The 14,373-nt window shown below is 38.8% G+C and overlaps 1 protein-coding gene across 2 annotated transcripts; it reads left to right on the top strand.

Moving 5' to 3' along the window:
* The first annotated feature begins 3,144 nt into the window (after nt 1-3,144).
* Nucleotides 3,145-10,054, top strand: LOC148019939 (putative glucan 1,3-beta-glucosidase A). 2 transcript variants are annotated; one of them, XM_087700142.1, is made up of 9 exons: nt 3,145-3,665; nt 4,358-4,503; nt 4,604-4,723; nt 5,161-5,346; nt 5,610-5,777; nt 5,952-6,121; nt 6,201-6,371; nt 6,466-6,818; nt 9,075-10,054. In XM_087700142.1, exons 1-9 carry the CDS (start codon nt 3,518-3,520, stop codon nt 9,284-9,286), a joined length of 1,674 nt encoding a protein of 557 aa, XP_087556268.1. In that variant the 5' UTR covers nt 3,145-3,517; the 3' UTR covers nt 9,287-10,054. The 2 variants fall into 2 exon arrangements, with proteins under 2 accessions (XP_087556268.1, XP_087556269.1); XM_087700143.1 differs by having other exon boundaries at nt 3,149-3,629.
* The last annotated feature ends 4,319 nt before the right edge of the window (nt 10,055-14,373 follow it).

The raw sequence follows: 14,373 nt of genomic DNA on the forward strand, positions 1-14,373 counted from the left end.
GACCAATAAGAACAAAGGTGGAAGATTGTCCTTTAAGTCAATACCCTACGATGACAACTGGCCAATGATAGCATGAAACTCACTTAAATGCTGAGAAACGTTGGTACTTTCCTTCATATACAAAGGTCCATAAGCTACTTTAGCCAATACATCTAAGAAGCAGGGCTTTGCTTATCATAGAGATTACGAATTTTCTCCCAAAGATCCCATGCAAACTTCCCATCTGTGACAACATTATAATTAACTTGCTTGTTGAGGGACATGATAATTGTCGACTTACAAAGCTCATCTAAGTCATCCCATACATCCTGATCTTGACCTTCAGGCTCAATGCTCTTGCATTAGATCGACCTAATTTGAGATTTTTGTACCAAAACCTGCCTACTTTGGCTCTTTCAATAGCCATAATTGTTGCCATGCAACTTTTCAATATTGAAGATGGCATTGTCATTTGAATGATCAGCCATAGTACAAGAAAAAGAGGCACAATACAAACCAAACAAGTTACTATAATACCTACAAATAGCCCCAAAACCACTGTCAAAACAAGAGGTACAGACCAAATAATGAGCTTTCCACAAACTATGACCAAAATAGCATCAAATGGAGGGGACTTCTCTCATAAATAATACAACAATTTTGCAATTATAGCATGCTGAAAATGAGGTACAACAATAAGAAATCAATGCCAAACAAGGGCAATCGCTGATACAAAATAACATGCAGCACACGAGTAGACATTGAAGTAGCTCAAGCTCAACTACAAATAAAATCCAAAGCTCAATGCAATATCCAAGTGTCAAGTAAGTGGCTCCCATTGGAACAAAAGTCAGATGCCAGACGAGCAAACAAGCTCAAATCCTCACGTGAGTGGCATCCAAGCATCCAAGATACTTCAACTACATAGCTGAGAGCATAAGACCCAATAACAATTTCAAGCCCTTAAGGTCATAGACCTCTAAAGCATCCAATGAAGTAATTGACAACCAATGTCAAATGTCCTAAGCTCAAATCAAAGCTAAAATCCATTCAATAGTGTAACCAAGCATAGAGCTTCAATGTCATGTACCAATACATCCAATAGAATGCTCGAATAGCATGAAAGAACATTAGGCATAGATTGTCCATGTTGAAAGCTTGTTGTCCATTGTATGTACTTACAATAAAATGATAGTCAAGATTGAGCAAAAGTGAGCTCAATCGAAGCCCAAAATCATTTCAAGAGCATGGCCAAGCATATGGCACCAACCATAGACGTCAATGTATCATCCCAAGTAGCTAGAAAGCATCAACAAGCAACATGCATATGCTTTCACTAATAAAATAACATTTAGTCCTACTTATTACAATAGTAAAAATGACAGTAAAATTGAGCCAAATATGGGCCCAAATCAGTCCAAAAGCATTCCAATACTTTCGTCAAACATTCTCGAAGTGTCCAACATCAAATGAGCATCCCGAGAGCATCACATAAGACAAGAGCATGACATTTTCTAGACAAATAACATTTAGCTTTGTTATGACAACAGTGATATCTATGAGAAAACTGAGCTAAAAGAGTGCTCAAATCAATCCAATAGCATCTCAAACTAATGACATATGATACCCCAAATATCTGGCAACAAAACATAGGTATACAGGCATCCCAGGAAGCATATATGGGCTCCAAACATTATATGGTTGTCCCTGCTTTATGTCAACATGCTGCCCCATTTGCATAGTTAATAGTTGAAGCTCAATGACTCAAAACCAATGCTCAATGTTAATGGTCAAGGCTGCGAGGAGTGGTAAACAATGCCAAAGCCTTTGTTAAATGCCAATGAGTGGTTGGGCAAGCACAAGTGCTTGAAAATGGCCACAGCTGAAAAAGCGTTTTTGTATTTCCTGTCCTGAATACTAAGCTAAATACTCCCTAAAATAAGCTCAATGTAGGCTCAAGAATGCCCGAAGATAGCTCCAAGAAGTCCTAGAGCAATGAGAGCTCAATACAAATCTCAAGAGGTGGAGCTATGGTTGTCAATGGTGAAACCTTATTGTAGGTAGCTCAAATGAGAGTAGAAGTAATCCCAAATTGAGCTTGAGCTCATGGAGAAGAAGGCTCTGATACCAGTTGAAGGGAGAAGCCCAAGTGGAAGCACAAGCAAACGAAAGCAAGAGAGGTGTGAGCTATGGCAGATGGAGCAAGAGAGTAAGAGAAAGAGACTCAAGATGTGGGAACTCCAACAGTCACAATGTATGATCGGCCTTTCCTTTATTCAAATGTCAGTGTGAAAGAATAAATAATGAAGTGATAGTGATGGGCACTCACTGCATGTAGTGTGCAGGTGCAGGTACTGTCAGTGTAGTAATACATGGGCGGCTAGGCATGGCCACCTTCACCCACAACACCTCATGCTTTGCATCTTTGAAGAAACTAGAACGAGAGAAAAGTTTAAAAACTTCATGTTAAACATGCTAAGGATCATTATTTTGTAGGAAGTCTAGGAAGCCAAAAACTTGGCTAGATTTGAAATCATTAAGAAAGTTATAGAATGGGGATTTGTAAACAATAAGACATGGAATTACTGCTATGTTGCTTCTTTAATTGGTAAGTTGGATAAAAATAGACTTGCAAGTTAAGTTATCTTTTGAACTAGCAAATGCACTAACTTGTATGCAATGCCATTTATTATTGTACTAATCAAAATATCTATCTTTGTTTGAAAAGGAAGAGATAGCATATGTCAAAGTTGTAATGCCATAAGAGAGTCATCAACTTTAATGTAGAGGGAGGAGGGGTCAATTATGATTAGTTAATGTTAGTACTCGATAGTATTGCTACTCAATGTTGGATGTGCCTCCAACTTTGAAGGCAGTACCATGGGTATGAGTCTAGTAGCCACACTCTACACATTTGGAGATTGTCATTGATAAAGAGAATCATCGAATGGGTATTAAGCTTAGAAGGCAGTATAGTTCGTGATGAGTTTAGCTGCAATGATGCACAGTACAATGGTGAGACCGGGTTTCCTAAAACCACCTCCCTTGGGATGATGGGTTGGCGAGTGGGACAAGTGCTTATGATATTAAACAAGTTCTTATGGCATTGAACACATCAAAGAAAGTTGCAGAAGACGTAGGCTTTGTGACAATGTCACACGACTCTTGAGAAGTTGAGATGGTCCAAGCCTCTAAGGGACCGAAAAGCTCCAAAAGGCAAAGAAGTCGAGACTTCAAACGCAGCCGCCTCCCCCCCTCGATCAATACGCCATTGGGGTTGGGGGGGGCTGGAGGGGCAGAAGACCTCTGAGACAGAGAGAGAGAGACTCACGTCTCAACCGCACTGCGTGTCTCGTCTGTTGTGCATAAAACGCGTCCTTCGCTTCAATATTAACCCGTTCTCTCTCTCTCTCTCTCTCTCTCTCTCTGTGTCACGCACTCACTCACTCAAGCCATTGCTTCTTTGGGCTTGTGATCAGCCCAGTAACTCATTTACTCGCCTTACGCCACCATTGCCCCTGAGGATTAACATAACGACATGGGTTCTTTGTTTCATTCCAAGAGGCCATCATTTTTGCTCCCCAGCCTCTTCTGCTGCGTATTACTTCTCTCATGCAGCAACTCAAGCACGCTTCTTCATGCCTCTGCAGGTGGCTCTCCCTTCGATTTTACTGTAACGAAGCCGTGTCTGTCTTCGATCTCTTCTCTTATCTTGCATCGCATCGCATTGTGAATTTAAGCTCGTTAGCATACTCCTGTTTGTTCCTCTTTTCACCCTCTATTTTAAAGCACTTCTTTTTATGCCATTGATTCTCAAAGGAAGAGCAGGGAATGCAAAGCACGGACACAGAAACAGTGAGAAAAACAAGTTAAATCGCAACGGCTAAGCTTGATACCGTTGCTAAAGTAGAGAGAGAGAGAGAGAGAGAGAGAGAGAGAGAGAGAGAGAGAGAGAGAGAGAGAGAGAGAGAGAGATTTGACATGTATTTATTTTTCGTCTTGTACTGATGCAAATCTTCCATTTAACGTTCTCTGGAAAAAGAAAAATATACCATTTGATGACTGTCTATTCGACAAATTCATTTTTCAGCCTGTACTGATGCAAATCTTCCATTAGATGTTCTCTGGAAACAATTAAAAAATCTACCATTTGATGATTGTCTGCTACTTGACGATTGTCCATGCGTTTTCTCTAAGTTCGCCTCCTGTCTTTCCTGGTCACTTAAAGTGTCACTACAGTGCTTATTTCCACTTCTGATCATACTCTTGGAGAAATCTGTTAAGTGAGCATTAGGTGTTTTCCTCCTTCACTCGAAATGGGTCTTCTAAGCTGAGATTTTTTTGTGTGAATCCAAACACATCTCCTCCACATATGCAGGTGCTATACCACGGAAAGCTCTGATGGAAGGAAGAAAACTAGCCAGTCCCCAGAAACTGTCAGCTGTATGCCTGGGAGGATGGCTTGTGATTGAAAAATGGATTAGACCTTCCTTGTGGGATGGCATCCCTGACGATGACCTTCTTGTAAGAGCATCAATTGAGTTTTACACTATTGTGTTCTTCCTATGCACATCCTTCGCATCAGTCATGTAGCCTACCTCTTGATATTATGGCGGTGATGCAGGATGGATCCCAAATTCAGCTCAAATCAGTAACTTTACAAACCTATGTGAGTGCTGAAGGTGGGGGTGGTGAGCAGGTCGTTGTGAATCGGCAAACTGCATCAGGGTGGGAGACATTCAAGGTATGCCCTTTTGAGGTGGATTAGCTTCTGCAAATTTCCTTGCTGCCTGTACATGCTGAATTTTATGTGCCCGAGTTCTAATACTGTGTATTTATCATGCCCAAGATATTTATGTTATGTATCTACCATGCTTGACTTACGACAGCTTATTCTATTTCTTTTGTCATCCAGCTGCTCTTATTTCAGCTGTTCTTTATATTATTTGAGCTGTTCTTGTATTGTTCCTATTTGGTGGCAGTGGAATTGGTTTTCCCCCTTTTTGTTGTAAAAGTGATCCCCGAGATGCCATACCTAGCAGATTGTCCACATTATATTTTTGATTACGTTGTTATTCAACACAGCATCTTCACCAGATCAAACAAAGTTTTTTCCTGTCACTCCTCGAGGCTTATTTGGCCGAGCCTATACTTCATTTCTTACTCTTTCATTGCCTCCAGATTTGGCGGCAAACTGATGGTGTTTACAGCCTGAGGGTGTTCAACAACCAGTTCATAAGTGCCTTGAATGCAGGTGGTGGCAATGTTACAGCCACCGCACAAGTCCCCAAAGAGTGGGAGAGGTTCACATTTACAAGGAATAGCAATAGGGTGCACATCAGGGCCTACAATGGAATGTATTTGCAGGTCTGTGTTATGCAATGGTCTTGATCTTTTTCAATCTTTAAATGTTTTTCAGAAGTGAACTTTGAAAGATGCCTTAAGGGATGTATCCAAGATTTCAACCTTGGACTTTACATAACGCTGTAGAAACCCACATGTGCAAACCTCTTGGGATACAACCCCATTGGCAATCTTTAAATGTTTGCATCTTGCTGCATTGTTATTTATCTGCTTACATGGGAATATGAATGGTGCATGACTGTGGTGAACTTGATGTATGAGTGCAGGCAAAAGACCCAAATCAGCTCACTGCTGACTATGTCTCCTCATCAGAACCTAGTTGGGATGACAATGCTGCAACATTCGAGATGACAATAAATCTAGCTTCACCATTGCATGGTGAATATCAGCTTGCAAATGGCTGGGGGCCAGATAAAGCTCCAGCAGTTTTCAAAGTGATTACTTGTCACATCCCCTTGTTAATTCTTGTACTCATTGCTGACCTATTTGATGGCATTGGCCTTTTTGAAGTTATAAGAGAGTGATTTCACTAATTGTTTCATTGTCTTTTTGACAAATGGAAGCTCAATTTGTAGCTTTACCTAATTGTCACCTTCTAAACATTGCAGGAACACAGGGATACTTTTGTGACTGAAAATGACTTTCAGTACCTGAACAGCATTGGCATCAATGCTGTCCGAATCCCAGTGGGTTATTGGATTGCAAGTGACCCTAATCCCCCTAAGCCTTTTGTGTCTGGATCACTACAAGCCTTGGACAATGCTTTTGACTGGGCAGAGTAAGTAAATGCAACTACAATGTGTTAACATGTCATCTGAGTTATGGTGCATCAATCATGACATGTTTCTTGCTAGCAGGAGAAACAACATAAAGGTTATTGTGGACCTTCATGCAGCTCCAGGATCCCAAAATGGTCAAGAGCATAGTGCAAGCATTGATGGTGTGTCTGAATGGGCTACTGGAAATGATTCTAATGGGAAGAGCTACATAAGCCTTACTCTGAACGTCATAGATTTCCTTGCTTCCAGGTAAAATTTCAACGAATGTCACCCACAAAGCTTAAGTAAATGTATTTCCAACTTGTGTGATCTGCAGATCTCAAACTCCACATTCATGTTCTAGGTATGGCAAACGCCCATCTCTTTATGGAATTGAGTTGCTAAATGAGCCTATGATAAATACTGTTCCAATTGATACTCTGAAGAACTACTACCGGCAGGGCTATCATATTGTTCGGAAGTATAGTTCAAGTGCTTGTGTGGTAATGTGCCAACTCCTTGGTGGTGACCCCCATGACCTTCTAGACTTGGGAACAGAGTTCTCAAATGCCATGATTGATTTACACTACTACAATGTCTTTGGGGATACCTTTGCAAATATGACAGTACAGCAAAACATAGACTATATCAACAACCAGAGGAGGGAAGAGATTGAGAGCCTCAACCAGAACGGAAATGGCATCCTGACTTTTGTTGGTATGTTTTCTAACAGCTTATTTTCCCTTAACTCATAAACTGAGAAAATTCTGTAGTTGTGATTAGTTAAACAGTACTATAAGCATGCTACACGAGGAAAAGTACAGCTACTATCTGTTACTGCTTCACATCTGATCTGAAGGGCCATATAAATTGAAATTGTACAGCCGCAGCCTGCAGTTGTGATGACCGCTGCTGAAATATGCTCAAATGCAGGCTAGAGCAATTACTGTAGCAATCATGCCCTGAACTTAGAATCATGGAGGCCTTGAATAATCTCAAATTCTTGGAATGTGGCTGAGTCTAGGTCAGGAAGAATCTCAAGTTCTTGCAATGTGGCTGAGCCTAGGTCAGGAAGAATCTGCCCTCACTTCGAATCACAAGAAGCTTTTGGCGCTCTTTTCCCTTGTTTTTCCCTATACTGTTCAATGTCATGAGCTTCTACTCAGAAAGCACTGCATGCGTACCTCGTTAGGTGTGGTTTGGGGTGGGGGCCGGCAGGCTGGCAGCCCCCTGCCCCCAATTGCCTTAGCTAGGTTTGCAGTCATAATTCACAATGCGGGAATCATACTGGGAATTTGTCAAAACTTCTTGTGTAACTGCTGGTCATGTGTGCAATTTCCCCTGCTGATGTGACTGCTAACGGGTGCTGGTTGGTCTTCTGGCCGACTGCTCCTACTGATGTAGATTGTGATCTTTTACACAAAACTCATGAACCCTGACACGGTAGCTTGCACTCGGGCTCCATATGAATAGCCCAGAAACTGTTGGGAAGGCTTCCTCAACATAGGCTGGCACAGAAATCCTGCCCCATTAGATGTTGGACTAGCGATGGAGGTCCGAGGAAGCTAATTAGGGAGATTTTTCTCTGTACGACGGTGGAGGTTATAGAAATAGTGAATGATGATGGATGACCTTTGTCGAGGCCCGCCGAGGGCAATGCCTTGTTACGTGACGGACGTTACAAGTCAAGAATCGTAGCCGCAAGGGATGAGGCACTCTCGTTAGAGAAATCTGAGAATTTTCCGATTATTGAAGACTCCATGTTTGTCTGTTCGGCTCTCCTTTTCTTGTAACTTTCAAGAAAACAGGGACGAGTGGTTGTGGCCACTCCATGTTTGTCTGTTCGGCTTTCCTTTTCTTGTAATTTTCAAGAAAACAGGGACGAGTGGTTGGTGGCCTTCTGCATTCGATGCAAGAAAGAGTCTTCTGGGGATGATACATCCAAATGGGCTCTGATGATGATGATGATGATGACTAAAAGCATCCATGCATACGCTTGTGTGTGCACACATGAAAGGAGATTATTTATGCCAAATGGTATTACGACCACCATCGAAGCAAGCTAGCTACCTACTACCAATGCTCGAAAAAAGCTTAGGTTTTACGTAAATCCCGTTTCTAATTTTGAAATTTACTTTTGAAAATCAAAATTCAAAAGTGAAAAACCTGTGAATGAAAGTTTTAAGAGGTAAGATACCTATATTTCAAATTTGAGCTTTTATACTGAAGTTGTTTTCAAAGGTTTTTCACCCTTTCAGGTTTTTAATTATAAAAAAGCAGTGCAAAGTCAAAGTACCGTGGGTTGAAGACCTGATAGGGCTCTTAAGTATAATGTCAATGTAGAAATTTTACAACTAATTATGATAGGCCAGTAGGAGAAGCATCCTCTTGTTTTTCTACCTGGCACATGTTCAAACCCTAGCTAAGTTGCCTGGCTAAGTCTCGTATTGGCACGTAATCCAGATATTCTCGAGTCCCCAAAGTCCTTCGCCACGAGTTTTGAGAATCTGCTTGGCAGTAGCAGACCACCGCCCGTTACAGCTTTTAATAATACCACACACTGCGCACCCCCTGCCCCTTCTGCCGTCTCCTTATTCCTTTATTCCTCCTGTGAAATAGTCACATGATACTCGCATCTTTCCTTGCTAACCTTCCGACCTTAGAATCGAGTGTTGATTCTTTAATGTCCTTCCTGTGTTTGTGTTGTCTTATCACACGTTTGAAAAGAGGGAGATTCACACCACACCCACCACTTTCGGTGGGAGAACCTCTATTTTTATGTCCTTGTTAGTTTGCACAAGTTCTAACATCTATGTAATGAATGGTTGTCTTACCATCTCTACAACTACTAAAGTGCTTTCAAATCTAATGCTTCTTTCACTTCCAAGGTTGTTTTTCTTGAATGCTCATCAATATCTTTCCCCACGGCCTTTCGAACTACGTTATGATGCTTCATGGGTGTACTTCATGCAGGAGAATGGACGAATGAGTGGGCTTACCGAGGGGCAGATCAAAGTGACTATCAAAGGTTTGGTCAAGCACAGCTCCAAGTGTATGGGGAAACAACAGGTGGTTGGGCTTATTGGAACTATATCATTGATGACCCCAATACCCTTCATTGGGACTTCAAGAGGAGTTACCAAAACAATTATCTCCTAAAGCCCAGTAATGGATGGACCTTTTGAAAGGTGCACATTCCTAGCAAAATAGCGTTCTTATTGATGATGGCAAGATTCAAATTTTTTCTTTCTTGTTGCCTTCTCCAACTCACAGTACGAACCCATACATGTTTGCCAAGTGCATCTCTTAGGAAACATCTCCAATTCACAATAAGTACCATATATGCAATGCTAAGTGGATCTCTTAGGACACATTCTTCCAATCTATTCAATATTTATTTCCACACAACACAACATCAATCTTTTTCTTCTTAGTCCCCTCATCTTGCTCTCTACTAACATTCTAGTCTTCATGTATACTAGTATGATTACTTGAACTCCACATTATTTGCCTAGACTTCTCACTTCTTTCTCCTTACTATGTTAACTTAGCAATAAAGACACAGAGCATGTTGCACATTTCAACCAAAAGCAATGGCTTACCTTAGAGTGTCAAATGCATCTTAATTGTGATTGGCCTCATAATTGCTTTGAGCCAATCTTCTTTGTATCATTATCACTTATTGACTAGTCTTTAATGTGACAACAAATTATTGACAAGCATTATGGCCAATCACTCCCTTTTTGCAAAGATGGACTTTTTTTGATGTTGTAAGGCAAATAATAGTACTTGCATCATTATTGGAATCAAAACCTTTAGACTTTGTGGGATGACCTATGTTGATCTCAATATTAATAAAGCCTCTCTTTGCAACAATGAGAAAAAAAAAGGAGCATCACACACACACACACACACACACACACACACACACACACACACACACACATTAATAAGCATTTTTAAAACATCACATTTGAAAATGTCACATAGCATTTTCTGGCATATAATTAGTATAATTATAAGTCTCCTATTGTTCTTTATTTGAGTTGGGGAACATTGCAAGCCTATTACATTTGTAACTCTCAGCCCCTCTAACTTATTGAAGGTATGTTAATTTATTGATAACCTCAAAGCTAGAATATTATCTAGTTAAAGTTAAAGTGTCTTTGAGTAATGAGGCCAATTTTGGGAACCATGAATATCATGAACTTGAGACTTGATAAACTATATACTTTTTACCCAAGATCATGGAAAATTATGAATATGGTAATGGTGATTTGAACATTTGCAAACATTGTTAGGGATACTTGAAGGTATAATAGTCTATGGAAAACCTCAAGAGTACAACACTATGTTTAAGAATAGAAGTCTCTTTGGTCGCTCGAATGATTAAACACATTGATATGGTTGACTATATAAAGAGAAAATAAACTACATATGTCCAATTGTATTGGTTACTTGAATGATTAAAAGCTTTGACATTATTGATTATATGAAGACATCATACACTATGAAATATGTCAAACTTTATCCGTCACAATAACTAAGCTTTATGACAGGCTAAATACATTGCGTGAGATATACTTATGTCCCTTTTCCAAACACTCGTGAGGTTTCTCATTTGTAAATACAAGGCTTCGTCATGAACTATGATTTATAAAAGCAACTTGTTTACTTGTCAGACAATCTTGTATTGGAAATAAAACCCCTTGTTCAATGACTTTCGAGACATGTAAATATGCATTGGCTACACTCAAAGGCCGTATAGCTGTTTTGAACTTATAAATGTTCACAAATTCTTGAATTCCTTTTTCCTTGGAACGTAAATAATAAATGATGGGGATCACTTTTCCAATGAAGGTATAGCTCTAATATGAAAATTTGTCACGAGATTTCACTTAGCACTTAGCATAGGGAAATACACCCTTATGGTGTCTACTATCTAAAGAGCTCATGATGGTTAAACCATACTTAATGTAAAATCAATGTATCAATTCAAGGAGGGCGTGCCAAGCTATCCCCAGTTGGTCGCCAACCCTAGCCAAGGGGGTTCCAAATAGCTGTGATGGGAACGTGGACCGAACCCGCCACGAGAGGTCTCTTCGTGGGTTAGCTTGAATGTAGGAGGACGCTTGGATGGCAGGGAGGGCTCTGGCTATAAATTCTTTGCCTTGAGGTCCTACTCAAATAATCTTCGTGACTCGGGATAGATTCTCAAGGCCTTGTTACTAGTATAAGGGTAAAATCTTGGAGGAAATAAGACACAACCTCATAGATTGTGGAATTCGTCCTTTTTGGACAAGACTTGTATTTCAGTTAAAAGGATAATATAAAGTTCATTTTCAAGGATCTTGTCTGAATTGTTTTTGTGTTAGTGCTATAAGTAATGTAAACGAACCTTGTTTCCTAAAAGGTTGAATTAAGGAAGCTTTTTAAAAAAAAATGCCACACAAATTTGATAGGACCTAATTAGATAACTAAAGAAGGCCATTGAGGGAAGTGGGTGGGCAGAACGCATGACGGATCTGTACGGTAAGGTGGTCCCAGAGAACTGGGAGGCTTCTTAGAAGGTTCTATAGACGTACGACCTTTAGGTAATATTAGATTAGAACCCAATTCATGTTGTTTTAGGGGACCGGAACGCTACTGTGTTTAGCAAGATTGACCTTAAGTCCAGTTATCATCAAGTACACATGGCTACCCCTGACATTTATAAAACTACCTTTTAATATCCAATTTGGCTGTTACAAATTTTTAATACTGCCCTTCAGCCTTACTAATTCACATGCCACTTTTAGTAGGATGATGAATTGAATATTTCTAAAATTTTAACATTGTGTTATTATCTTTTCCGATGATATCCTTGTTTTTTGTAAAATTGAAAGAGAACATGATAATCATTTGCCTTTAGTTTTTAGTTTTCTAAAACAAAATCATATTTTTACTAATCCAAAAAGAGTATTTTTTTCAACAAAAATTGAATATTTAGGTCATATTGTGTCTGCTAAAGGAATCCAAGTATATCCATGCAAAATTGAGGCTATTAATACTACATAGCCTACATAAAAAAATATGTATGAAAACCACTCATTTTTAAGTTTAGCCAGTTTTTATCTTAAATTTGTTAGAAACTTTTCATTACTTGCTTTTCCATTAACTATATTATTAAAGAAATATATTGTTTTTCATTGGAGCAACAACCAACAACGATCCTTTGATTTACTAAAGCATGCATTAACTCAAACACCTATTTTACAACTCTCTAATTTCAATAGACTATTCTTTCTAGTCATTTACTAACGATAGTGGTTCTCGCATTGGTGCTGTATTAATGCAAGATTATCATCCAATTGCGTTCTTTAGTTGTAAATTAAAACCTTTTGAACTTAAGTATAATACATATGAGAATGAACTTTTAGCTGTAGTACATACATTACGTACATGGAAAATTTATTTAACGGGCTTAGAATTTATAATTAAGACCGATCAACAAAGTATTAAACATATTTCTCAACAGCAAATTTCTGATAGGCATATACAATGGGTATTTTTCATTCAGTCTTTCCATCCTCTAATCTAGTATCAACTCGATAAAGAAAATGTTGAAGCTGATGCATTGAGTTATAGACCGTCTATAAATAATATTTCTATGCTTTCGACATCTTCATTAGATACTATGAAAAATACTTATATGCATGACTCTGATTTTCATGATGTTTGGTTGAATCTGTCTCAAAACCAATGGATTTCTGTTAATGATTTTTCTATCTCTAATGGATTCCTCTTTTATGAGAAGCATTTATGTGTTATTCACCCCTTTCGTCATTTTATTCTCCAAAAATTTCACGATTCATCTTATAGGGGGTCATTGCGGCATCATTTCTACTCTCCATAATTTGCAAGATGTTTTTTATTGGCCTAACATGAATCAAGATGTTGTTGCTTTTGTTTCTGAATGTCTTGTTTGCCAATCATTAAAAGACACCATGGTAAGCAGTATGGTTTATTAATGCATTTACCCATTCCTAATTCACATTGAGAACAAATCTCAATGGACTTTATTACCAGTTTGCCAATGACCTCTTTGCAAAATAATATGCTTTAGACTATTATCAATAGATTTAGTAAGCAAGCATATTTTATTCCATACAAGAAAACTATAATTGCTTCACAAGTTGCTAATTTTTTTCGTAGACATATCTTTGTACATCATGGTTTGCTAAACATTATTGTAACTGATTGTGATCCCTATTTTTGCAATAGCTTTTGGATAACTCTATTCTCTAACCTTGGTACTAAATTTGGCTTTAGTTCAACCTTCCACCCTAAGACTAATGGAGAAACTGAAGCTCCTCATAGCAGTATTCTTGATTTAATTTGTGCCTATATTGTCTCTTCACTCGGCACATGGAATCAACATTTACATCTTTTACAATTTGCCTATAACAATACACCTCACTCTACCACAACAAAGCATCTTTTAAAAATATCTATGGTCGCAAAATGTCAAATGCCAACCTTTCATTTAAGTCAAAAAGTGCCTTCTCTTGATTATTGGATTCATACTCATTCCACTATTTTGAACATGTTAAATAATTGATTAGTAAGGCCCAACAATCCTATGCTAAGCAAAATAATAAGAAACACCAAGCTATGCATTTTAAAGAAGGCGATTATGTTTGGTTGCAAATTGAAAAGCGTAGATTGCATAGTGTTGAGAAAAATCCTAATGTTAAACTTGCACCTCGATTTTATGGTCCCTTCAAAATTCTACATTGTATCAATATTAATGCTCTTAGATTAGAATTACCTGCACATTAGAAAAATCATAGTACCTTTCATATTGGTCTAAGGATCATTACATGTCTATCCATTGTATGATTCTTCACCATTTCTTAAAGATAATCGTGAAGTGTTAATTCCTGAATCTATTATTGATATTGATTATATAACAACCCGCACTGGCAATACTTATCCTCGCTATCTTGTAAAATTTCAAAACCATAATGTTGAAGGAAGCTCAATGGATAACTGCACGTGCTTTACGTGATTCTCCACATTTTTGTGACTCCACATCCAACCAATAGCAATTGAGGACAATTGCTATCCCACCCTAGGAATATATTGCCAGGTGGCACCTACACGAGGGGATGAGCACCTTCAATGGTTCTCCCTTGTGTGCACATTGATGAGATGAGTGCCTTGAATGGTTCTTTGTTAACGCGGGGCACATTCCTAAGAGTGAAGTATTTTTCATCTTGGATAGAAGGTT

Source organism: Lygodium microphyllum, chromosome 19, assembly GCF_053477565.2.
Source record: "Lygodium microphyllum isolate KBCC chromosome 19, Lygodium_microphyllum_v1.1.10, whole genome shotgun sequence".
NCBI classification, from domain to species: Eukaryota; Viridiplantae; Streptophyta; class Polypodiopsida; order Schizaeales; family Lygodiaceae; genus Lygodium; species Lygodium microphyllum.